A 27,022-nucleotide genomic window follows, 5' to 3' on the forward strand; every position below is an offset into this window, starting at 1 on the left:
AAGAGAAAGCGATGTTTAAAAGATCGAGAGTAAGGCTGAGGATCTGAGAGTCATCTTTAACATGGAAATATCCCGCAGGGAGTGTGTGTAGTGAAGTGACTACTTTTTCCTTTTTTTGAGAAGATTTATTAAAATGTCAATTAGCTGAGCCCTGCTAGATTTTCTTTTGTGGAGTTTTAATTTATTTATAGGGGTCTACCATATAAATATGTATTTTTTTTCCTGATAGGCTACTTCAGTAAGTGCTTTAAATGATACTGTTGTTGACTTTAAAGTCTGCAGCCTTAGTGTGGTTGATAACTAGTAATTTTAACTTAAGATGTCGCAAGAATGCTTTACTGTTAATTGAAAGGATTTTCCCCCCTGTATCACAGCCAATGGCTTGTCTTGAGCAGCTAATTAGTGCGATTTTTCCACAGCTGCATTTGCTACGGCACAAAGGTTTGCTCCTGATTTTATCAAAAGGATCAGTCTCTCTGGGAATGTTTTAACCTGACAGGCTTTGAATAGTAAGACCATCTATTTATTTATTTATTTTTAAATAGCCTTCTTCTCTGGGTTTAGGAAAGTACGTTTGAGCTCTGAACACATACTCACAAGTGGGAAAATGCTTTTTCTTTTGATGTCCCTTTAGCAGAAACTTACCAGGTGAATGGATTATTTTTGAGGAATGGCTAGGTATTTTTATGGTGTGGATGAATGTATGCTATAAAAATAATACAGAGTATTTACATTGTTCAGTCTTTGTACATCTGTAGGAAACTATAAAGGAAAGGGGGATTAAGTCTTCTGGATTCTGAAGACTTCCAAGAGAACCAGTGTGCTGGATATAAGTCAGTACTTTCCCATCCTATTGTCAAAATACTGTCTGTGATGGATCCAGTGTCTTCTAGCCAAACGGTGGCTTTGATCACTCAAGTTCTTTCTTCATGCTTGTAAATTAGTTCATGTTCCTCATGTTCTTAAATTAGTGGCATATATTCTGCCATTGAAAAAATATTATGGCTTTATTATGGTTTGCAGGGGAAAAAGTAAAGAGAAAGAGATTTACCTATAATTCCACTGCCACGGTGGCAACTATGATCATCTTGCTAGTCATGTGTGTATTTGTGTACATACACACTCTCTCCTTATTTTAAATTAGAATGTAAATCCACTTTTGATCCTACTTTTTAATTTACTCTTAGGACATGCATTTCTCACTTTGTAGTTGTGCGATTAAAAAAAGATATATTATCAAATCTATGTATCATAATTTACTTTTTTTAAACCTATTTTATTCTTAAATCTTTTGAATGGTTTTATTTGTTTCCTCAACTTTACCGAGGTATAACTAACAAGATTATTTAAGGTGTATAATGCGATGATTTTTTACATGTATGCTTTGTGAAACACATTTATCACCTCACATGGTTACTATTTATTTTCTTTTTTGTGGTGAGAACACTTAAGATCTGCTCTTTTAGTAAATTTCAAGTGTACAATACAGAATTATTAATTACAGTCACCGTGCTGTGCACTAGATCCCCAGAACTTACTCATCTTATAACTAAAAGTTTGTATTCTTTGACCCACATCTCCCCTCATAATTTACATAATCATGTTCATATTAAGGGACAAATTTAGGTGGTTCACAATATTGTGCAATTTGTCAACAGCTTTGTAATGTCAGGTTTTCCACATTTTGAATTTTTTTCTTAGGAAAATTATCCATCAATGAAATTTCTGAATCAAATCGATAATACTGTTATTTTCTCTTTTTTTGATTAATTAATTTACTTTTGGCTGCCTTGGGTCTTTGTTGCTGCACGCGGGCTTTCTCTAGTTGTGGCGAGCGGGGGCTGCTCTTTGTTGCGGTGTGTGGGCTTCTCATTGTGGTGGCTTCTCTTGCTATGGAGCACAGGCTCTAGGCATGCGGGTTTCAGTAGTTGTGGCACGTGGGCTCAGTAGTTGTGGCTCACGGGCTCTAGAGTGCAGGCTCAGTAGTTGTGGCTCACCAGCTTAGTTGCTCTGTGGCATGTGGGATCTTCCCCGGACCAGGGCTTGAACCCGTGTCCCCTGCGTTGGCAGGTGGATTCTTAACCACTGCGCCACCAGAGAAGCCCAATACTGTTGTTTTCTTAAAGGTTTGTGATAATGTATACTGGCAATGGCTCAGGGTAGCATTATCTTTGCACTTATTCTTGTAGTGAACATTTTTTTAAGTTGAATCCTACCTTGAATGCTTTCTTGCAGCTGGCTTTTCTAAGTTTATTATATTGTGTAGTTTTTATTCACAACCATAAATATATCTCTACACCATTTTTAGTGGCTATATATAGTATTATAATATATTAACTTATCACAGTTTATTGAACCAGTTTTCTGTGCTGAGTAATGAGTTAACTGCTAGTATAAGTTTTATTATATAATTTTCTGGAACTATGTGAGGGTGCAATGCAAACATTTCTTCATCCTTTAGCATGTTTTTTTACCTGTAGAGTTTGAAGGTTCCTATCTTTAAGGAATTTATAAGGCTGGTCTGTGATTTAATGGCTTTATTTTGCCTTTGTTAGAAGATAAGGACAATATTGGGATTTATACTCAAGGAAGGAAGCTTAAAGGTGCAAATACTTCTTTTGGAGAGTAATTTTGGAGTGAATATTTTGTCAAATGTTACTCTTTTTTCTGTTTCCAGTGCTAATTAAGATTTTATATTCTTTGCCCTAAATAGGGATTTTTTAAAAAAAGAAAATGATATTACTGGAAACAATTAAAATTTCTAGATAATAATAATTGCAACAGCAAACCTTTATTAAGGCAGTACTACATAGCACTCATTAAGGGATTTGTGTGCCTTATTTCATTCATTATTTTATTTAATCCTCACAGAATCCCTAAGAGGTAGGGCTTTAGCGTATAAATGATGCAAAAGACATTTAAAAAACATCTCCCATTTTAATAAATGGGTAATTAAAAAAATTATTGTTATTCCTCTTTTTTGGATATGGTAACTAAGGCAGAGAGGTTTAATTATGTGTTGATGTCATAGAGCTGGCAAGATAAGCAATAGAAAACCATATTTAGGAAAATCAGGAAGTCCTTTCTTTTTGACTTACGACAAGGGTTTAAGCTTTTTAAATAATTTTGGGTAGTATAAGTACCAATACCATCAGAGGTAGGCCTCATGGGGAACTCACAAAGTGTGTGTAGGATAGGGCTTGCCAAGGCGAATCAGAAGAAAAGACAGTATAAAGAAAACCAGGGAAAGAAGAATTGGGTTGTCAAACTAGCTTGTCTTCTGCCCTCTTTCCTGAAGACTGGGGTCGAGTTCAGTGTTAACATTCTGGTCCAAATGCTTCTTTCATTAATAATTTTTACTTCCTGTATCATAGAAAAATTTCCCCATGACAAAGTTCACCTTTTCTTTAAACTATTCTGTGTTAGTAAACATTTTAGATATCTTCAAGGAATTTAGATAGCATGTAGGAGTAGTTATTTGGTTAGATCTGGCTATAAAAAAGGAAATCAAACAATTTATTTTTAAATGTGGAAATCTGGGTGCCATTAAGACGCCTCTCTTCTTGGCACTTCATATGGTGGCACTATATTTGGTGGTGATGAGTAGTATGCAGTATAAAATGTCAAAAAAATAAGTGTATGATAAAAATGCCTAGATGCAATCAAGCTGACTTGTTTTAATTCAACTACTAATGACTTAAATCCTGTCAGCTCTTGATTTTCAATTAGGTGGAATACTACTCTGCGATCTGATTATATTTACCCAGGCTCATTTCATAGTTTGGTGCAATTTAGGATACCCCAAAATGCAAATGAAGGGTTTCATTAGGGAACTAAATTTGTGTTTTTTGGTTTTCCCACAGCAGTTCCGAGGAGCATCCTGGGGCCTCCAAGCCTCCAATAAGCTCCTCCAGTATGACATCACGCATCTTGCTACGCCAGCAACTCATGCGTGAGCAGATGCAGGAACAGGAACGCAGGGAGCAGCAGCAGAAGCTGCAGGCGGCCCAGTTCATGCAACAGAGAGTGCCCGTGAGTCAGACGCCAGCCATAAACGTCAGTGTGCCCGCCACCCTCCCCTCTGCCACCCAGGTGCCAATGGAAGTCCTTAAGGTATGTGATTGTCACTCTTGTTGGTTGGGCCAAGCCTTCTTCCTCTTCAACATTTTCCATTTTCTAGGTGTTTTATTTATCTCATCGTGTATTTGGTTATATTGACCCATGTGAATCATATTCATAAATGTCAACTCCATTGATTTCTACATGGCTTTGTATTTCCAAAGAAGGATGCCAACTAACTGTAAATTTAATAGTAACCCTCACTAAATGGGGGAAGAGTGTTGATGTTTCATGAGAAATTACAAGGAGGAACAGATGTTTGTTATAATGTTATCTTCCCATCTTTCTTTGGGAAAGTTTCAAAATGTACATGTTATCTGAAATGAGCTTCTTCTAATAGCTTGTGTATATTTTTTCCCTAAATACGTTCCATGGCCATTCTTTAGTGTTCTTCTTTCTTGAGTAAATAATCTTGGCTGTAGAATCTGATTCTTTTAGAAAGTCTCTTCAGATATAAAACAGTAGAAGCACTTTCTACGCTTTAATAACCAGACTGCATAATCCTTTAACTGAAGTGAGTTGTCTGTTTTGGGTCTCTTTGATTTCTTGCTAGAGTAGAAACTGCAGGAGCTTGTTAGCATCATTCTGTTGGGGACATATAGCTTCCTAATTACCACGGGAAATTGTAACGAGTCTAAGAATAGAATTCCATCTCACACACGGGTCCTGCACATCACATTGGGAGTTACTCCTTGTTTAAAGATAAACATTCCAAGATGTTAAAAAAAAAAAGAAATTAGGTTAGATTGAATTTTTCATTATCATTTCAACAGAGTGCTATTTAAAAAATTAAAATTTGAGAAAAAAAGCAAATTGAGCAATCTTACTAATGAAGAAAAATGTGTCTTAAGTCAAATTGGCAGTACATATTTTTATTATTTAAATTTAGAAAGATATAGCACATTATTTAGATGTTTGTTACATCAAATGTTTGTTTTAAAAAGAGTATTGAAAAATAAAATAATAAAAACAAAAAAAAAGATAAACATTCCAACTCTTAAATGTGACTGATGCAAGTAAAGTTAAAAGAAAAGTAAGGGGACTTCCTTATTTTTTAATATTTTTAATCCCATCACCTAATTATTTCATTCGGAAGTGTCCCAAGTATTACTGTTCATTAAACAATGTGAACTTCACCCGCCGGTGATTGATTGTTGGGCATTGTATTCATTTCTGTGCTCAGAAAAAGGACATCTCCCACTTTTTAAAGTTTACTATGAAAGCAAATAGAGAGGATGCTGTGTTTTAATTGGGAAGCAGTCTATGATTCTTACCAGGAAGTAGGAAAGGGATTCTTTAAAAACAAATTTTAAGTCAGTTGTTTTCTTATTTGCAGAGACTCTTAAAACGTAGTGATGAAGTACTGAAACTCTTTCATAGAGAAACCAATTAAAATTGTTAGGGTGGAAAAGATCCAAATGGTTTAGCATAAAATTTTACTCTATTGTGATTGAAGTTCTGGATATTGCCACAATTAATGGGTATTTCATGCATACCCTATCCTCCCTCCCCCCCAAGTAAAGGCAAGGTTTTCTCTTGGAAATAGATTTTACATTAAATCTTTCTGTTCTGCTTGGGTGAAAATTGACAGTCACTAGGTTTTTACAGATCTAAGATTTATTTAATATTTAAGTTGTCTGGTGTTCACAAGAATCATAATTGTTTTGCCTATACCTTAGATTGTTTAAAGTTGTATGAATTAAGTAATAATAAAATAAAATGTGGAGAAATATGTCTGTTTTACTTACTATAATAGTCTGTTTTTTTAACCTGAAGGACAAATTTTGGAAGAGATGACACGGACTTGTGTTAGTAGTGGTTTATGTCTAATTCAAAGGTAATTCTTGATATTATATTAAAATATATTAGCTGAAATCTATATTCCTATTAAGGCAGTTATATTCAGTGGAAGAGAAATTACCCAAATATGTTGAAAAATCATTTCCATATCATTTTAAAAAGGGACATCGTTTTAAAAAGTTTTTATTACTTAGAATATGTAATATCATGGAATGATTAAAATTTAAATCTATACTAATTGGTTTGAATAATATACCTGTTTTTCCTTATATGTTACTATGTCCTGGTAACACTGGCCTTAGCTGCAACCCTCAATTTAGTTATGCCAGAAATACGTCCTAAGTTAAAGCATGAATAAATTGTTAGAACTGGGAGACCTAATCTAAATAAAAATGAACAAGTGGTAAATTTATATTTCATACTGAATTAGTTTAATCTCTGTTTAACTTGTGCATTTTTATACTTCATTTATATAAAGTAGTGAAGTGTGTCATATAAATGAAAAGAAAGAAGTGTAGGCATAGCAATGCAGATAGGTTTGGTAGCTATTTAGACAGATTTTAGTATCCTTAGGTAGGTGGAAGATCAAATAAAAATATATGATTTCATATAAGATGGCATTCTAAGAGATTCAAATTACATTTTAAAGGAGAGTATCATAAATGATTACTTCAAATACTTCAAATACTTAGTACTTTATGAAAATACTTTGCATATTTTCAAAAGTTTTATGTATGAAAATATTATGAATTATTTATTACGGAAAGGTAAGTGAGAGAAATGTTTTTTTCTTTTCTCTTTTATAGTTTTTAAATCATAAGCATATTATTATGAAGTAAATGGTTAATAGAAAAACAGCTAATTTGCTTAATCTTGGCCCATTTTTCTATGAATATACATTTTCAAGGCATAACACTGAATGTACTAATTTATATATAATGATACAGATTATTTAGAATAAATATCCTTTCTAATAGTATACTCTGAGTAAATTCATCATTTAATTTTTAAAGATTTAAATTGCTGAAATAGAACATACCTGCTTCTCAGTGGAGGTAGCTGTGTACAGTCAGACATGCTAGCGTGTGCTGGAGAGTCCTGGGCAGACCTCTCCTTCTCCCACTGGTTTGCAAGAACTTGATAGAAAATCACACACACAAACTCACGTTACCAACATTTTGCTGCCAGTGGGTTGAATGACTGATTTTGAAAAGCTAAATTAGTATTTTCTGGTTAATCCCTTTTCTTTTGTAGAGTTATGCTTAAAATATGAAGCTTTATAAAACATGTTTTAAATTGTTGACAGCTTCTAGTAAATTTAGGACTAATCTTTGGAATTTATAGGGATTGGAAATTCGCATTACTTATTCCTCACATGGTCGTCGTTCAGCCTATAAATTCATGAAGCTTTGCAGGATTAGCCTCTGGTTTCTACATTGATTTAATTAATTTATGGCTTTATTCATACTATTGATTTTTATGTTAGGCGATATGGAATGATTAATCGTATTGCTATGTATTTACATATTGGAGATATCCTTTAGGTTTCTTAATAACAGCCCTATTCAATTGGGCATTGTAATTTAAGGATGCTTCTTTGTCATAAATGAACCAGTTCCTGGAGTGCATAATGCATTTTCCACAGTAGTGAACAGACTCTGTATGTCAAACTGCAAATGAACAAAGTATGTCATTAAGAACCATTAATGGAAGTGGTTTCTTCCACAGGTGGGTTTTTGACTTGCAAGCCTGAGGTTTGAAATTTGATCTATAGCTTCTTTCAGACAAAAGCAGAGGAACCAGGGAAAGGCCCTGTGGACACCTGTGAGGTCTCGTGGCTGAAGAAGCACCACATAGTAACCACTGCATTTTTGTCCGCACAGCCATCAAGCACGCATTTTCACTGTCTCATCTCTGTAGCTCTGATTGAATATAGAAACACCTGGTTGCTCTAATCTTGGACTGGCAGGTTCATCAGAATTCCTCCCCCTGCATGGACTCTGACAGTGTATACCTTGAAAACCTTAGTGTATAGTTTGAAAACATTTCTCTGTTTAGAAATATATGGGAAATTGCAAAGGATTTCCCTCTCTACTTCCCTTCCTTCCTTTCTTCGCCTTGGAATTGAAAAATTTAAAGGCAAGGTGTTTTCTCTGGAGTAAATTGTATATTGAATTTTTCTTTCTCCTGAGGAGAAAGCTTAGATGAATTTAAGAGAAAAAATTATGTAATTTTGGTAATTTTAGGATATTTTCTTTTAAGTAGTTTGAAGGAATTTATTTTTAAATTTTTCCTTTGTTCCAAATCATCTCAGGTAATCCAAGGAATTAGGCAGATGACTGCAGAGTGAGAAAGGATGCTTGCTGTTCATCAGATACCGAAACACATTTTGCCAGGGCCCTCTATATTGTAAACTAAACTTATGTTGGCATTTATTGGGTGGTTGTCTCATGGTGTGGCATCCCATTTAGATGGTGATTCTAACAAGTCAGGATGGTTGGATGTCCTGTTTTCTTGTCACCATGTCCGACAACCAACATTCCATGAGATTTCACTGATGAGGGAAAGGGTGGGTGATTGAATTGCTGGCCTTTCTCTGTAATTTATGAAATCTACCTGATGTTGAATTGTCAAGGTGTGGGTTATGCTTTAGGTATAATACAGAAATAGGAAGAAGGTGTGTGGAGTTACAGGTCAGTTGGTGGGTTACAAATTAGAAGGAGGGATGGCTCCCACACCCCATTATGCATTTGATTTTCTTCCAGATTTAGGCAGGAATACAGAACCTTGATAACATCACATTGGCCAAAAGAAGCAAGAACAGATGCAGCATGTCTCAGATCGGCTTGCCTTGGTCCCCTTAGTTAGGGAACCTTGCTGGAGGTGCTGACCCCATAAGAAAGGACATCTGAGTAGTCTTCTAATCTCATAGGCCATGGGCCATCATATATTTCTGTTACCAGTCAGTGTGATTTACACAAACATTCAGTGAGCTTTGATTTCAGAATTGTTTATAAACTTCGGTGTCCTTTAGTTTTTGAATCAAACACGGTGTTTACAAGGGCTCATCTTCTCTTGGGGACAAAGGGATTCAGTCTCCATGTTCCACAAACATCTTTTCATCTTCCTAGAGACCTTGTTTCCCTATAGGGTCTTTGAATCTCTCGGTCGTATTACTTTGATGTGTTCAGTGTCACATATAAGGTAATTTTCTTTCCCTTTAAAACTTATTTTTATTGGAACTCCACTCAATACTCTGTAATGACCTATACGGGAAAAGAATCTAAAAAAGAGTGGATATATGTATAACTGATTCACTTTGCTGTACACCTGAAGCTAACACATTGTAAATCATCTATACTCCAATTAAAAAAATAAAATAAAAATTATAGACAATGCTTGTTAACTTGGGACCGATTTAAGCAGTGTGGAAGGAGAATCCAGCAGGACACTCTTCCTCCCTTCCTCTGCCTCTTCCCTTTCTTGAGCTCCTAAGAGGGAAGCTGTTGTTAACAGTTTAGGGTGCTGCCTTCCTGACTTCTGCTGCTTTCCAACTTACAGTTCCCTTTTGTGGGAGCGAGGTCTGAACAAATGTATTAGGCAGTTTAGATCAGGTAGACGTAAACCCTATCTTTCTTTGTTCACCTTTTCCGATGCCATGAAAGAAGTAGTTTCTTCTCTTTCTGGGTTGTCTGTACTTCTGAGAATATTGCTTTAAACTCCCTGCTCCTTAGGCAGAATGGAAACTTCTTACCCTGTGTATTGGAAACACTTAGATCATTCTGGTGGTACAAGTGTGCGCCAGTTTGCCTGGGCAGCAACCGGTGGCCCATTTGCTTCCCATGCAAATGGGAATGCATACCTCCGTGGGTAAGGGGTTAGTCATCTCAGGGCTGTCCCAAGAAAATACTCCGTAGAGTTGTCTTACATTGGTGAAATCTAACTCTAACTTAACCCAGGCTAAGTAGGGCACGCATCTCAGTAAATGTGCATTGATTAGTTTCAGACGTCTTTTTCTTCCAGCACTGCTTTTAGTAACTAGGAACTAGTAATGAAATGCTGGCTGAAGAAAGTCATCTTTGCTTAGATTTTTAGGCCTGGTCCACTTGAGAGAGCAGCCCTGTGGGGAGCAACTATCTAAAACAAAATAGTCAACCTTGGGCTTCCCTGGTGGCACAGTGGTTGAGAGTCCGCCTGCCGATGCAGGGGATGTGGGTTCATGCCCCGGTCCGGGAAGATCCCACATGCCGCGGAGCGGCTGGGCCCGTGAGCCATGGCCGCTGAGCCTGCGCGTCCGGAGCCTGTGCTCCGCAACGGGAGAGGCCACAACAGTGAGAGGCCTGCGTACCGCCAAAAAAAAAAAAAAATCAGCCTTGACATAGCTAAGCCTATGAATTAATTCCACTTTTCTGGAAACATTGAAACATCAGCTGTAATTCCATGTTCACTTGTTAATATTGGCACACAAACTGGAAATGATTTCTCCCACTATGAGCACATGGCCATTTTTATGTGGCCAAGGGGTACCATAGAATCGAGGTGGTGTGATCTCCTCAGGTAGTGGATTGGGTCCGCTGTTGTCAGTGGACACCTGAGCCATGCAGGTTTAGGAGGGTCACCTTCTCTTTAGGGACGAGGATCTTTATTATCTTCTCAAAGAGCTACTTTGCCATCACTGAAGTCACCTTGTGGGTTTACATGAGGAGCAGCTGCTCACCTTCTCTTTTTCTGTTGTTAAAAGAAGCCATACTGGTAGGCGCAGTCTCTTCTCATTTACACAGTTCTCATAATCCTATAACTGGAGGTCAGGGTAGCATCTTAAGGAGAGTACTAAGGTCTGAGGCCTAGGAGTGAGGACTGAAAATTGGAGTGAGCCTCTGTTTTTATCTGGCTTTGAATGGTAATTTCTTTCCAGTGTGATGAAAAGAACATCACATTGAAGAATACGTGTGACCCATAGCACATGCGTTCTTAACAGGGGTTATTGTCCCCCAGGGGTGCAAAAATTGGCTCTTGAAGGCCAAAAAAATGTAAGATGTTGTAATGGTTTCTGATCCTCTAAAGGGCCATATTACATAAGCAGATATACAGTATATGTACCTGTTACAATTTCCTGTGGTTGGGGATGAGGGGAGAGGTAGTTAGGGGAAAAAAAAAAGGTCTAAGGAGGCTGCTTAGGGGAGGTGATGATGGAAAAATAAAGACTTGAGAAACATTCCTGTTTCTATGCTGAATCTTTAACTCCTCTCTTTGTGTTGTGTTTAGAGAACACTTAGGCTCTTATAGATGTGCCACCTGCCTTCCAGCTAGTCTGTACCTCCTAGAGAACTGTTAGAATAGTAGTCATGGTTGTCATGTCCAGCACTGGGCAGTTATTACTAATGTCCCCATTTCACAGATGTGGAAACTGAGGCGAAGGGGTCCAGTAGCTCATTGGAAGTCGATGAAGCAAATGGTACAGTCAGGATTTGAACTCACTCAGTTGGACTCCGTGGCCCCAATTTCATAACCATTGGTGGTAGTTCCTCTCCTAGAGTGAATGACCTGAGAAACTTTAGGAGGCAGAAGTAGCAGTGTTTAGTTTCTCAACTGACATGGTAACCTGGGACCTGTAGCAAATGTTTATTACAGATCTTCAGGCCATAGCTTAAAATTTTTATAGGAATTACTGGTATAACTGTGGTACTACCTAAAGCAACTTTGAGGAGGACAGGTGATGACTGCACAGACATTATTTACTGGCTGTGTTAGGTTGTAAGCTGAACCCTTCATATCTTTTGTTTTATGTATCCCTCTAGAAGCCCTGTGAGATAAGTACAATAAGCCTGATCTTCCGCAGGAAGATGCATAGAGAGAGATAAGTCACTGAAGTCACACAGTTAGACTCCTCAGCCTACTTTATTTACTTATAACCACATACCCTGCTTCCTCTATGTTTTCTACATAGCTCAAAGATAGCCTCTAAACATTTCTAAAAAAATCACCAGTAACAGACTATGGTAGAGCAAAGTGGGAGGTCGAAGAGAAACTACAGAGGAGTCTCACAGGCTTAATGGAAGGATACTTGATCTTAAGCATTTGAAATTAGTAAGGGGCCATCCATATTGAATAATTAAAGTGTATCCCTGAGTCTCCACGATATGCCAGATGGAAGACCTGGATGCGTTCTTGCTGTATAAAAAGACCGCCTAGCCACATTGACCACTATGGTAATTTATGGTTTAGTTATAGTCATCATTATTGGTCAAAAAGCACTACAGTGAGTTTCTGTAACAACATCCAAAAATCATAACTCAAGATGACTTATGTTCTAGAAATCCTATTGGCCCAGGCTATTACAATTCATAGGCTTTATAGTTCTATACATTTCAATAATACATTTGCATTGTTGTAAATGATTTTTAAAATACTCAATTTGGTAGACTTAGCACATGTTTTTTAATATGAATTTTCTCCTGAGATTATGGTTGCGTTAGAGTTTTTCTTGCCCTGCCCCACTGCAGTATGTATTATAACTTTTGCTGTATTTTAGCACTTAAAGCTGGAACTTTATTAGTTCTGGTTCTTTTTTCTGTTTGCTTCTAAGTTAATAATGTCAGCTGTCATAAATCTAATATTAATGTATGAAAAGGTCATGAATCTTCTTCACAATGTTACCTACACAATCCCAACAATTAAAAGAAAGACTTAGATTTGAAAGACCACCTTCTGTAGGTATGCTCTTGAACAACAGAGATTGTGGACATGTGTAAGCAAAATCTAATTTTAACATTGCTCTACTAAAATAAGTGGGTGGGATCTGTGTTTAAAAATATGTAAAGTAGTACAGTGGCTTTGCACAAGGTTAGAGCTGCAATCAGTACTAGTATATTGGCTCTTGCCCTGAATATGTCTCTTGTTATTGACTTCTTTGAGCATCAGTCTAAACTTTAAGGAAAATTTAGCTCCCAGCAATACACTAGTCTTTTAGACCTCGTTTATAAAGTTAGATGTTTTTGCCTATTAATTTATAGTTTGCAAAAATGAGATGAATCAAAATTGGAGCAGATAAAATAGGAGGTTATTAAAGTAGAGAATGGTTCTAGAAAAAGAACTGTTGTAATCCCTGTTTTAAAAACTAGAGAATATTCTAGAAAAGGACCTAGATGAATCTATACCAAACTGTTCTTACTCATTACCTCTGGAATGGGTTTGGGGATTGGAGATGGTGGTGGTCAAAGGCTTTATTTTATTTTTTTAACCAGGAGAGCATATGCGTACATTTTTCACATAATTAAATGGGCATCTCTTAATGCATTTTATTAGGAGTCTTAGCAAAGTTTTTTTCACCTGTAACTCTTTTGAACAGCCGAACTCTTCCATCACGTGAGTTTACTAGATGTGTGCACATTATGTAAGTCTAATGGTCTTCCTTAAAGGAAAGATAGCAAGGTGTAAGGGTCCTGAAAATTAAAAATGAATAAAAGGATTTGAATCACCAGGTTATGAATAACTTTTTTTTGAATTTAATTTATTTTTTTATACAGCAGGTTCTTATGTGAATAACTTTTAAAAGTTGTTAAGAGGCCCAACGTGAAAAGCAAAATTCAGATTTCTACTACCTTACCACCAGGCATAGCTTTGTTGTAATCTCCCCTGTTGGCCCTGAGTTTCGTATAATTAAAATTTAGGAGCTAGAAATTTTGTTGAGACTTAATTAGAAGTGACAAACCAGAGACATTCCTGCTGGTTAGGAAAGGCTTAAGAAATTCTTATTGGCTAAATTACAAATATGTAACATTTTTTCAGAACACTGCATGGTAGTTCAGACTGCCTAAAGGTGACAAGATTAGCTCTGTTTTTCTAGTGAAGTAGTAAAAATTAGATTAATAAGTACCAGGCAAAGAACCTTTTCTTTTTTTCAAAAGGAATCTTACCTTGAGTACTTCTGGCTGTGGAAATCGGTGCCTTAATTAGCCACATGTTCTTTTTACCTCCTGGGAAATAAGTACGGGATAAAATTGGGGATCAAGAGGTAGTCGCACATTGACTTAGCACACGCCGCTAAGTAATTCATCAAGGAATGTTGGTAATTAGTCCTGCCTCTTTCAACTCTTGGCTTATTTCATAAAACCGGTTGATTTAAAATAATTCCTGCTGATTTATTACCAACACGTTTCAAGACTGAGACTTGGCTCTTAAACAAAAGCAATATTGTGCAGCGATGGAAACGCGCCCTCTTGTTTTTGTGTTTTTACAAATTCTGAAGGGCATCTATAGTCCCCTATTAACTTTGTTGCATTTTCTTTTACCCCATTCGGCATTTTCTTGGGCTTTCTTTTGTCTCTTGGTGAAGAAAAAGGGGGAGAAAATTAGAGAAAAAAAAATTCCAAGCTCTTGGAGGTTTTGGATGTGAGGTGCTTGTCAAAGTGTATTGACTCAGTGTGATTTGATGGAATTTAATTTGAATCCTTCGTCTGGTAAGACAGGCTGTCGTGATGGCCTTTGGTCCTCCTGCATTAAGTGTTTGGTGATATTAATGACAGCCCGGTTAATCTTAAAAGATTGAATTTATGAGAAGTACAGAACCTTATGACTTCAGCCTTGTAGCCTTGGTATCCAAACACTGCACTAAATTATTCTTTGGATGTCAAATTCCCCTTAATGCCAACTGATGTGTGCTTCATTATGCTTTGAGATGCAACCATAATCAGCATCCTTGTTGAAAAACCTGGGATTAGATTAGATGACTCAGAATTGGAGCGTATGAAGCAGATAGTCTCCAATACTTAACTGGGTGACCTTAGGCACATTTCCTGTTCTTTCTGGTTCTCAGTGTCCTCATCTGTGAAATGGAGGTAAGAGTGTCTGGCCTGGAGAATTTTTGTGAGGGTTAAATGAGATAATTCATGTAAAGCAGCACTATCCAATAGAAATAGAATGTGAGCCACATATCTAAATTTAAATCTTCTAGTTAGTCACATTAAAAACAGTAAAAAGAAACCGGCAAAATCAGTTTTAACAATGTATTTTATTTAATTCAGTATATCCAAAATGTCATTTCAATATGTAATCAATGCAAGAATTACCAAGTTTTTGCATTCTCTATTTTTTCCATATTAAGTCTTTCATACTAAGTCTCCAAACTCAGGTATGTATTTTACACCTATAGGAACATCTCCATTTGGATTCTAAATTTTCATTGAGTTACTCAATCTGTGTTTAGATATTATGAGATTTACAGTTGAAAAGGTAGATTCATATCTACCTATCAGATTGTTTCAAACACATTTAAAAGACTTCCAATAACTACGTTGAGTATAAGTCTTTAAATTCAAGTTTAAATGAAGTAAGAAGTTCATTTCCTCAGTCACACTGGCCACATTTCCAGGGCTCAGTAGCACATGTAACCTGTGGCCTCTATATTAGCACAGATCAAAAGCATTTAGCACAATGCTGGGTTGATGGAAAGTGCTCAGTAAAGGATTCTGCTTTGTTGTTGTTAATAATGAAAAATATAAATTTAATAGTTATTATTATCAAATCCAAATTCCCATCTTCATTTGCTGCCATTATACCTACCCAACACAACTGCTTTCCTACTGCCTTCCTCCCTACCAAAGAAGACCCAAAATTTTTTAGTCATTATTTTCTTTGTCACAACCCTTTGGAGCCCAGGTTAGTTGACATATCTTATGTATGGTTAATATTTCCAGTCAAAACAGCCTTTCCCAGGAGAGCACAGCAGAGTCACCCTTGGTAATGTGGCATTTGGACCCACCTCTGCCAACAGACTTCCATTCAGGCCTGAGCAGTGACAGCTCTTAACTCGTTAGTCACACATCTTACTCATACTCTCAATCCAGTTTCTTCTCAAACCTACACATATCTCACTTAAATAGCACCTGTGCAGCATGTTAAAGATGACTAAAGCCTCAGGAACATATAAGCATCTCATCAATGTTCGTTGTGCAAAAAAGACATTGAAGGAAAAGGAGATCAGTTAATCCTAGTTCTTCTTTAAATGTGTATTCAAAGTAGCTGAACGAACATGTTGGACATTGAAACCTACTTTTTTAAAGGAGTTTTATATATAATTTTTATTTGTGCTAATGGTGCTAAGGCAATTTCTTCCCTCAGTTAACTTGCAGTACATTTTTAGGAATTTTCAGCACAGCTGATAATTTCCCAAGCACCTAATTTTCTGTTTTATACTAGTTTTTGACCACTTATTAAACCGGAAATAGTACACCTAAAATGACATTTATATTTTATTAGATACCTTGTCATTCTTAATGCAAACAATGAGTTGATTATACTAGAATCAGTAAACTATGAAAGATTTAATGTGTTCTTCATATAAACACTAAGAGCCTATAGAGTTGCATTTTTGTTCAGTTACAACAAGGGAGAAAACCAAGGGAGTAAAAATATTAACCATGCCATAAGTTCCAGAAAGAAAAATCTTTCTATTGTTAGATTTTATGATTTCCTGAGTTTGGAGTTACATATTTTCTCGATGTTTATTACTTATTTTATTATCATCTTAAAAATAATATAAGTTAATAAATATGCACACCATTGTAAACTTGATTTCAATTTTCCCAGTAGCTTTCCAAATTTATATTAAAATCATATACCTAAAGAATTTTTTCAACTCATTAATTGGCATAACATTGATAGAATTCATAATACAACGTTAAGAGTATGAGACATTGTGCGCATTTATACTGACACTTAGGACCACTGACATAGACAGGGGGAGGAAAGACAGAACATTCTGGAAGGACATTTAATTGTGATGTAAAATCCTCATTCAGCTTGACCTGAAGCTTAGGTGTGTAGAACTTAACTCCAAAAGGTGTTTCTGGGAACGTTTTCTGTAGCTCAGTGGTTCTCAAAATGTGGTCTGGGGCCTGCAGCCCCTGCATTACCTGGGAGCTCTTTACAAATGCAAATTCCCTGGGTTCGCCTCAAACCTACTGAGCCAGAAACCCTGGGGGTGGAGCCCATTAATTTGTCTTAGGCAGCCCTCTGGAAGATTCTAATGCAGGCTCATGTTTGAGAATCAGTGTTGTAGAAACCTGGAAGTTAATTTATAAGAAACGTAAGTAAAATTTGGAAATGCTAGTGCAAATAAGGTCAACCTCTTAGATCTAAAGTAAACATATAAAGAGTTATGGAAATCTCCAACAGTGGTACAATTGGTAGGCACTTTGTTTGAGGAGAGGGGAGTGAGGAAGACAAGCAAAGGAAATGTTGCTTTCAGGTAAAATTGATCAGTGGAAGTTGCAAAATATCCAATAGCTCTTTAGAGTCTTTTGGTACATCTCGTTATACGCAGATGCTTATGCAAAGTTGATAAAAATAAATTAATCCTGCCAAATCTTGGGGAGATGAGTTGGGGATAAAACAATAATAAGAAACTAAAATTATACAGTAGTTCCCAATTTAAGTCACAGAAACCCCTGTGCCTTTGTAGGAACTCTGAGGGATCAATGAATCCATTTGTCCACAAACATTTATAAATTAAATATCCACCTTACTTACATATACATCTCTGTTTCAAATAAATGTTGATGCTGTTGCAATGAACAAAGTACAAATTAATACCAAGGCCATATATTTCATTTTATACCTTATCTTTACACATTTTCTTAATCAACAAAAACTAAAAGCACAAATCCTAATCAAACAGGGCCTGGAAATATTTGACTTATAAAAAAGGTTAAGAGCTACTTCTTTTTAGGAAACTTTTTCTTAAACTATCAAGTGTTATTTCAGTTCTACTTCTAGAATCTACTTTCCTCTTTTTCAAATTGGATTTAGTTAATGGTAACACAGAATGCCCTTTTCAGAGTCCCAGGGAGCCTAACATCTATCATTTTGCAAGCAGCAGACCCTTGATGGTCAGTCTCTGACATCAAAGGTCTTAACTGAAGTGGCCATAGTCTTGGCTTGCCCTTTTACACTGGAGCATTGACATCAACAGAAAGTGTTTTTCTTTCTTTTTCTTTTTCAGTATTAGTTTTCTGCTGGAAGGCAGTATATCCAGTGCATGAGGCCAGCTTGCCCCCGGGTTGGAATAAAACAAATGTTCATTTTTGGAAGCTCTATGGCAAGACCAACTCTTTTTGATGCTGGAGTCCTTAATTTGCACACCCAGCATGCGGACCCAAGTACAGCCTTAGAAGAGGCATGGCTCACATAGGAGCCATAAAGTGCCCTTTTCTTCCACCAGAAGACATGGATTATCTTCTTACCTCCCTCCTAGTAAGAGAAGAAAATCAGAAATAACTCAAAAGATGCCTCTTGTGAACTTCTGCCCTGATCATGAACCTTGTTCCCTAGACCTACTTTGCTTTTCTGTTAGGGTTTCCACTTTTCAATTAAAATTCATTCAAAAACTCTTGCCCCTAGGTGTCTGATTAGGTGTCACACCTGCCCTCTGGTTGCAGCATACATGTTTAAGGGCATAAGCTCTAGAGTAGGATGCGCAGTGCCCAAATCCTTTCTGAACCTCAGTGCCCTTGTCTGCATGACAAGGGTAATAAAAGCCCCTAGCTCAAAGGGTTACTATGAGAAATAAGTGACATGATGCTTGCAAAGCACTTAGCCCTGTGTCTAGCACAATACTTGTTCATGTTGATCACTGCCATCATCATTTCAACTAGAGTCACACACCAAGTCCATGATTGAACCACACAATGGGTTCTTGAGAAATGATCAAAACGTTAATGTTTTGGCAAAAGGTGAGGGAATTTGACTCTACATACAATCCAGAATTAATTTCTCTAGATGTATATGGAATATATAAAGATTCATTTAACCAATGATTATTGAGTTACATTTCAGCAGCAAGGAATTTTTATTCTTAAAAATCACCTGACTATGCAGTTTCCCTTAACAGTGACTTTTTTTTGGGGGGGGGGAGTGTGAGGCTTGGTCACAGTTTTTAACTTCTCCCCAAATTATACCCATTACTTATTTTATTTTATTTTATTTTTGCTTTATAACAAATTTAATCAGTTATACATATACATATGTTTCCATATCCCCTCCCTTTTGCGTCTCCCTCCCACCCTCCCTATCCCACCCCTCCAGGCGGTCACAAAGCACCGAGCTGATCTCCCTGTGCTATGCGGCTGCTTCCCACTAGCTATCTACCTTACGTTTGGTAGTGTATACCCATTACTTAAAATTCTTAGAATTTGTTTTGATGATGTACGGCCAAATTAGGCAACAATTAAATAAATCCCTACCTATAGAAAACTCTGAGGAAAATGGTAAAAATTGGGGCTAATTTTCAAGAAACATTAATAGGTGTCAGAGGCTGTCAGAATGCTCTGATTCTGAAATTAAACCTTACCTTATAGGTTGGGAATCAACAATTTTGGATCTGGAACTCTGGTTAAAAACAAGTGACCATATGCAATTTTATTAGCTGTTCACTTTTGTAAGCATTATTATTTTTAGGCAATTAGAGATTCAAAGTACATTTAACCACAGCCTCTCATCTCCGAGCCCCAGGGCCCACTTTGTAGAGCCAGTCAAGTGATAGGGATCATCTTCTATGTTCAGAAAGTTTTCATCGCTAACCAAATTGCATAATTATTTTTATATAGTCTGCAAGTGCTTTGACTCATATGCACTGGGATTACCTGACTTCTTCTTTACATGATCTGCCCTTTTTTTTTTTCTAGTTTAAGATCCTACTGCCCAACTCCTATTGCTTGTAATTTATATGAAATTTTGATCTTTTTTTAGTTTTTACATTTCAGAAACGTGTCACTTTGAGTATTCTGTACTCACTAGTAACTACTTGCTGACCTTATTTTTGCTATTAAATCATTTATCTTATTTCCATGATACATACTATCTTGAGATAAGACAAAAGGCCATTCCCTTCAGCCTATCACTACTTCAACGTCCCTTCAACGTTCACTACTTAACAGTTGATACTACAGCCCTGAAATCAAGCAACCATGCATAGTATCCATGCCCAGGCATGGACCCGTAGTATGACCTTGGAGAAGTTGCCTTTCTGGGCCCCAGTTTCCCCATCTGACTAGCTGGTCTCAGAGTTCCCGCCTACATTTAGTAAACCGTCTGTACTTTTTCCTTCAGAGGTGACCACCTACAGATTACTAAAATTTCATTCATGATAAGATAAAGAGGACAAAGGACTTTAAAAGCCCTTGAAAGAAATGTTAGGATTGTTTTAAATATTAGGTGCACAGAACAGTTGTCATGATAAAGAGCATCCAGCATCTATATTGCTTAGAGTTCCACGGTAGTTTAAGTTTCTCCTTGAGGGTGGCAAAAGGTGGTTTGGAAAACCTCTTTTATTGTTATTTAGTTGTTTTATTATTTTGTCTTTGTGTGTTTTGATAATAATAATATTAATAATACTGGCTATCACTTATTGCATCTCTGAGACTTTACTGAAAACCTTTTAAGCAGAGACTGAGCAAAGACTTATTAGGAATAGATGATGAGGAAGTTGACCAAACTGCCGTGAGTTTTTTATGCAGACATTTTAAAATCCATATTAAATACTTAATTCTCAGGTTTACTAACTCTCTAACATGAAAATTTATTTCATATTTCATATTATGACATAATTTGTGGTCATAGAATGTTCTATAGCTTTTAGTTCTTTTCCTTATTAAGAAGAAAAGGGGTTGAGGCTAAGGGTGTTTATGATTGATGAGTGAGTGTGAAGGCGGGAGCACATGACTCACTTCTATATATTTTTTGTTAATTTTCCTTTAGTTTACATACTAATACTCATTTTAATGAGAGAGAGAGAACTGACGTGTTTTCTCTCAAAGGCTTTCCTTTTTCTTCAATTTTTCCTTTTTTCCCCGCCTTGGAGTACACCTTTGTAGATGTTAATCTCCCTCCGTGTCTCCTTCCCTGCTTTGCTTTCTGCTTTCCTCCCTCCCTTCCTCCTTCCCTCCTTCCTTTCTTTCCTTCCTTCCTTCTTTCCTTCTTCTTTCCTTCTCTCTTTCCTTAAAGGCACAAATCTGGAATTACACAGCTTGCCTTTGAATCCCAGCTCTGTCATTAGGTAATCTTGGGCAGGTAATTTAGTCTCTAGTCTAAACCTTAGTTTCCTCATCTATAAAATGGGTATAGTATCAGTACGTCTTATTCTGGTGTAGTGTGTTTCTTTAATGTGAACACCTCCAATCTTAATGGCAAATAAAGAACTCATGCTATAACATAGAATTCCTTTTGTTCCTTTTCCACAGCATGTAAATGTTTGAGGCAGTCAAGAGCAAGATTTATGATATTTAAAGAGAAATCCTTAGCCGTAGACGAAGACTTTACAATAAGCCAAATATCTACAAAGCATCCACCCCTCCTGCAGGTTTAGTGGCATCTAGGCTTCAAGAACTGCTTGCCTTTCCATGGTGCCCCACTCCTGCAGAAGATTTGAGTGCAGAGGAAGAGCTGTAGAGACCTTTCTCTCTGAATTAACACAATGCACTCACAACGAAGGCTATGTCCAGGATCAGATTTTAATTTTTAAAGAAATGATCTACATTAGAAGCACTTACCATACAAGTTCTACCTTTTGAAGGGTGGAAGCAGGGGACTCAGGGTTGAAAACTGCCTGTGAAGCTGGCTGCAAATGCCAGTAGAAATTTAACCAGCTGGTGTTGAATTAGAATATACTGATAGTTGTTATTCATGCTCTGGTTACAAAGATCCAGAGGTCTAGAGGGGTTGCCCCTAACCTTCTCCTTTCCTAAATGCCTTGTTATACATAGTGTGTGATTCTGCAGAACGGGACATTTTCTCAGGACTGTATAAATGGAGTTAGAGCAGAAACACCTGAATCCACTTCAGAGTTGTGATCATCTAATGAATTAATGTTTGTGAAGTACACAGTACAGCCACTGAGGTGGTTGCCTTTGCATGGAGTCTTGAAGGACAAGTGGGAAAGCCCTGCACAAATATTAGCTAGTGCCCTTAAAGCCTTCGAGCGCTGCAGTGTTTCCTTCTCCAACGATGAAGGCAGTCGGGCTGCCTTGCGGGGTGGTGCTGTGGGCACATAGAGGAACTGTAGTTCTGCCTCAGCAGGTGAGACAAGTATCCCTGGAGTGGTTCCTGTTGAGTGGAACCGTGAAGAACAACAAGTAGGGTCATTCCAGAAGGACTAGGAGAAGGGAGCAAGGCGTGAGGAGAGGAAGGAACCCACAGTGCACGTTCTAGATGCTGGTGCGAAGCAGTGAAATGCAAGATAGTAGAAGGTGAGACCGAGGGAGCCTTGGGAGGTGACGCTGGTCGTGTGAGCAGCAACCAGGTGATAAAGGGCCTGTACATGACCCTGAAGAGCTTGGATCCAATGTAGTGGGTGTTGGGTAGCTGCTGCTGACATGTGTCTTTGTTTGTTTCCATGTGTTTGTTCATTTATTTTCATTTTAGGGGAGGACAGGGATGGTGAGGTGGGTATCTCTGGGAGCTGGTGGAGGTGGGAGATCTATCAGTTTTAGAGGAATATGATTGGAGGCAGGGAGGGTGTCAAACTAATTGGGGGAATCAATTAGAAAGAATTGGCTCTAGAAGACTTAGGAGACATAAGAAAGCATTAGTTAAAAAAAATTAAAGGGTAAAGTGAATGGAAACTTACTAGATAAAAAGGAGAAGGAATAAAGCATAATACTCTATCCATTTTACATAGAAGAAAATTAACATAGAGATTAAGAAATCAGTTTACACCTGGCGTTGGCAAAGAATGTCCACAGGCCAGGTTCTGCCTACTGCCTATTTTGTAAAATTTTATTAGAATACGACCATGGTCACTCATTTTCATATGGTCCATGGCTGCTTTTACACTATGATGGAGGGTCAAGTAGTGCAACAGAGAATTCATGGCCCACTAAGCTGAAAATACTGACTCTCTGGGTCTTTCTAAAAGAAGTTTGCTGACTGCTAGTCTCTGTACATGGTTAGTAAGTGGTAGACCTAGGCTTCAAATCTTCCAGAGTGGGGATTGTATCTCTTTTGTTCACCTCTGATGGTGAGCATTTTACATTGTATCCAATATGTAGTAAGCCCTCATAAAAATAAAAGAAAAACTCTTATTGAATGAATAAATGAACGAACAAACTAGCAAAGTCAAATCTACTTGATTTATAGCTTGTGCTATTCACCATTCTGTACTAATTCTTATAAAGCTATTAAGTGGGAGTTAATATAAAAAACATATATTTTATTGAGTGCCAGCAATGTCCAGGCATTGTTCTTGGTGTGAGGATTTTTATGGGCCCTTGTCAATCTCACTGCTAACAGAGGAGGCAAGTGCTAATCAGATCATCACAGAAAGGATGTATAGCTGCAGTGTCGACAGGTGTCAGATAAGAGAAGGGCACAGTGCTATGGGAGCTGGGAGGATTTGATATAGTCAGAGAAGGCTTTCCTATATTCACCTGGCCCGTGGTCTGAAGAGTGTATAGATTTCAGTTTGGCAGAGAGAACTACCTGTGCAAAGGCCCTGTGGCAGCGGAGAGGCAACAAAGAACAAAGAGAAGGCTGGCCATGCTGAGGGTGAGACTGGAGAGATGGGCAAAGGTTTTTGTGATCAAGATATGGGAATCCACCTGCTCCTAGAGCCAAGTCTGAACTTGAGCCACACATTTGGGCCTCAGTAGTATAGTATTTTAATCCAGAGAGAGTATGAGGTCACCAGAGAGAGTGTTGTGAGAGAAGATGTGGACCTTGAGAAGAACTCTGGAACACACCACTAGAGAAGGACAAAGTATGGAGAACCTATGAAGAGATGCAAAAGCTAGGAACAAAACTTGGAGAACTTGATGTGATAGAAAAGTTTGGAGGTGGAAGAACAGCTGATCAATTGTAGGCATGACATGTGTGTCCAAGAAGTGAAGGATTGAAATGTGTCCATTAGATTGTTCCATTGGGAGGTCACTGTGACCTTTGAAAGAGTAGATGTGGAGGGGAAGGAAGGAGGAAAGTTGGAGCTGCTGATCTGTAGAATGAATGAACAGAGAGGAAAGGGAAATGAGTATATATTCATTCATTTATTGAACAAGTAGTTATTGAGCATCTGTGTATGCGGGATCCAGTGTTGATTAAAACCAGACATAGACCTTGTTCTCCTCCCCAGGATTCTCCTCTGCAGACCCCTTGCCCTTTGCTACCATGGTTGGCTGACCCCTGTCTCCACACACCCACTCCTTCTTTGCTATTAATACATTTAGGCAGCTAGATCTAGCCTGTTTGGCCAGGAGACATTGTGGTTCTTTAGGGCAACTTGGGGAGGCTTACTGTAAAGTGGGGGAGATGGACACTTAGTCACACAGTTTTCACAGCACCACCCCAAAAGGTGAATGGACAATTTAAAACTCAAGTGTGTGCTATGAAGGAAAAAAAGAAGGTTCTGTGGGAATGTACAGCAAAAGGCAGGGGAAGAGTTTTTGTAGGGAAGAATTCTCTGAAAGTGATCCTGGAGCTGAAGGAAGCGTAGGTGTTAACTCTGTGAAGTCTGTGGGGAGGTGACATTTCAGGGTGTAAAGAAAAGCATGTGGCCAGGGCCCTGCAGTGCCAGAGGGTTTGGCAGCTCCAGGAAATAAGAGAATAAGTCTGGGTGGTTGTGGGCAGAGAGTGAGAGTGAGAATTGTAGAGTCCAAGGCTAAAAGGTAGGCAAGAGCCAGAGGCCCCAGGTCCGTGCAGACCATCTTTAGGATTCATGTCTTTATCCCAGGAGCAGTGGGAAGCCGTGGAAAGGTATTGGCCAGGGTCACCAGACTTAAGTTTTAGGAAGTGTTGTCTGCTGTTTGTCGAGAGAGCATGAGCCTGTTATTCCTTTCTGAACCATCATGGGCGGGTGATCTTGCGAAGAATTCTCATCTCAAGGGGGTGTCAGTCCTCATCTGAGAGTGTGCGCACCAAAGCTCTTCAGGGAAACACCAGCTCCCATACAATCTCTGCTACTTTGTCCTGACAGCATGAAAGTTTCTCCTGAAATCACTTGGAGAAAATTCTTCTGAGGAGAATAATGTCCTTGTTGACTTTGTAAATCAGGAGACCTGAATTTCTGGATCAACCAATTGCAGGCAAAAAGAAAAAGAAATGCAGGTAACTTGGGACAGAAATGATTTTAAGGGCCACTGGCTTTATTTAGGTTTGAGTTACCTCTGGGTGGTATCTCTCCTTGGGGTCCACCTGGGGACATGACAGTAAAGCAGACACGTGTTTTCAGAGACTTGCCCACTTCTGTACTCCTGTTTTTAGATCTGATGAATCAAGAAAGCCTTACTAAGAGTCAGTAACTTACATGATTTCCCCCAAGAAGTCTAAATGTTAAGAGGACTTGACTTCTGCTGGCATGGGGTGGGGTGGGGGGGTGCGGAAATGATGGATTTTCAGAGAAAATAATGGCTGGCAGTGATGGGGGCTTTCTCTGCTACCCTTCGGATCGCAGTGGGTGGGTGGCCCCTTCCTCTGCTCCCAGTTCAGGCTCACCTCACCCAGCCCTGTTGCACCTGGTTTATTTTTGCCTCAATGATAAATAACCTTTCTCCCCAAAATTAAAACATGTGATACTTCCCTGTCTTGTTCTTCCCTATCTTCTCCTGTTTCTAAACCCTTTCTGTGTCTCTCACTCTCTTTTTCCAAGAGTTCCTCCTTAGTCAGTTTTGCATAATATGTGTGGTACCATTACTTGAATTTCTTTTCATCCTTCCTGGTGCTGTTTATCCAAACACCTCCCACAGCTTTGTTCTCTGTGCTTACACTGATTGACTCATGAGGTGACACTGACTAGTGACCTTCTTTTTGGGCTCCAGTTGACACAAGGTGATAGAAGAGGATAAAGAGTGGATGGAAGAATGCAGCCAGCTCTTTCTTCATTAAGGAAGAAGCAGCTTATATGAATATAAGAGGAAGTTATGTTGTGAATATTTGGGGAATATTTGACTAGATAATTTGTTCAAGAACAAAAGTAACATAATTAAGGCAAATAAAGGATGAGGGGCAATGCTCCCTAAGGGAAAAATGCAATAGATGGACAGAGTATTGATAAAAAGTGATTATACAGTGTCTACTTTGGAGATTTTACTTTGTGCAAGTCCTGTATTTGTTACTATTAAACTTAGAAGAATTTGTCTGGGAAGGTAATACCTACATAGGAAAAGTGGGTTTAAAATATGTTAAGCACTGGAAGTCCCCCTTTGCACATCTCCCCAGAAAAGTGTTTCAATTCAAAAGAAGAAGAAGAAGAAAAAAAACCTGTGAGGATGGAATGACGTGTGTGAATCGATTCATGTGTTGATGGATGAAGTTGCTACAGTGTAACTTTATGTCTATAACTTGGGTTTTGATTGTAATTTCAAGCAGCATGCTCCCAGATAAACTAGATAAAAGGAATTGCTCTTTAACTAAGTTAGCAGTGATATGAACCAAAGGGATTTTTAAAAAATTTATGGTCAATTAATCTTTTTTTTGTTCTTTTTTATACAATTTTTAAAGTTTAAACTCTATTTACAGTTATTAAAAAATATTGGCTATATTCCCTGTGTTGTACCATACATCCTTGAGCCTTACACCCAGTAGTTTGTACTTCCTACTTCCTACCCCTCTACTGCCCGCCCCGTAACCATTAGTTTGTTTTTTATATCTGTGAGTCTGCTTCTTTTTTGTTATATTGACTAGTGTGTTGTATTTTTTCAATTCCACATATAAGTGGTATCATACAGTATTTGTCTTTCTTTGTCTGACTTATTTCACTTAGCATAATGCCCTCCAAGTCTATCCATGTTGCTGCAGATGGCAAACTTTTGTTCTTTTTTATGGCTGAGTAGTACTCCGTGTGTGTGTGTGTGTGTGTGTGTGTGTGTGTGTGTGTGTGTGTGTATAACCATATCCTCTTTATCAATTCATGTGTTGATGGTCACTTAGGTTGCTTCCGTGTCTTGGCAATTGTAAATAATGCTGCTATGAGAATCAAAGTGATTTTTAAAAATCCAGTATATCTTCAGTAATATTTTGCTTCTGTGTTAAAATTAGTAATATTTAGCTTCAATTAGAGCATTTTTTCCCTAAATATGAATAGTCCGCTATTAATAATGCAAGTGTTCTGGCTCTTTTTTAA

At 37.8% G+C, this 27,022-nt stretch overlaps 1 protein-coding gene across 11 annotated transcripts in view; it reads left to right on the top strand.

The window, feature by feature from the left end:
• MITF (melanocyte inducing transcription factor) overlaps positions 1-27,022 on the top strand; it is a 226,576-nt gene that overhangs the window by 131,773 nt on the left and 67,781 nt on the right. For 9 of the 11 annotated variants that reach the window (XM_060109998.1, XM_060110000.1, XM_060110008.1 and 6 more), the window contains exon 2: positions 3,864-4,113. In XM_060109998.1, the coding sequence (XP_059965981.1) occupies positions 3,864-4,113 (250 nt within the window). The remainder of the gene's footprint in view (positions 1-3,863; positions 4,114-27,022) is intronic. The other 2 variants (XM_060109999.1, XM_060110001.1) reach the window with 1 other exon arrangement.

This window comes from Mesoplodon densirostris, chromosome 10 (genome assembly GCF_025265405.1).
Source record: "Mesoplodon densirostris isolate mMesDen1 chromosome 10, mMesDen1 primary haplotype, whole genome shotgun sequence".
NCBI lineage: Eukaryota > Metazoa > Chordata > Mammalia > Artiodactyla > Ziphiidae > Mesoplodon > Mesoplodon densirostris.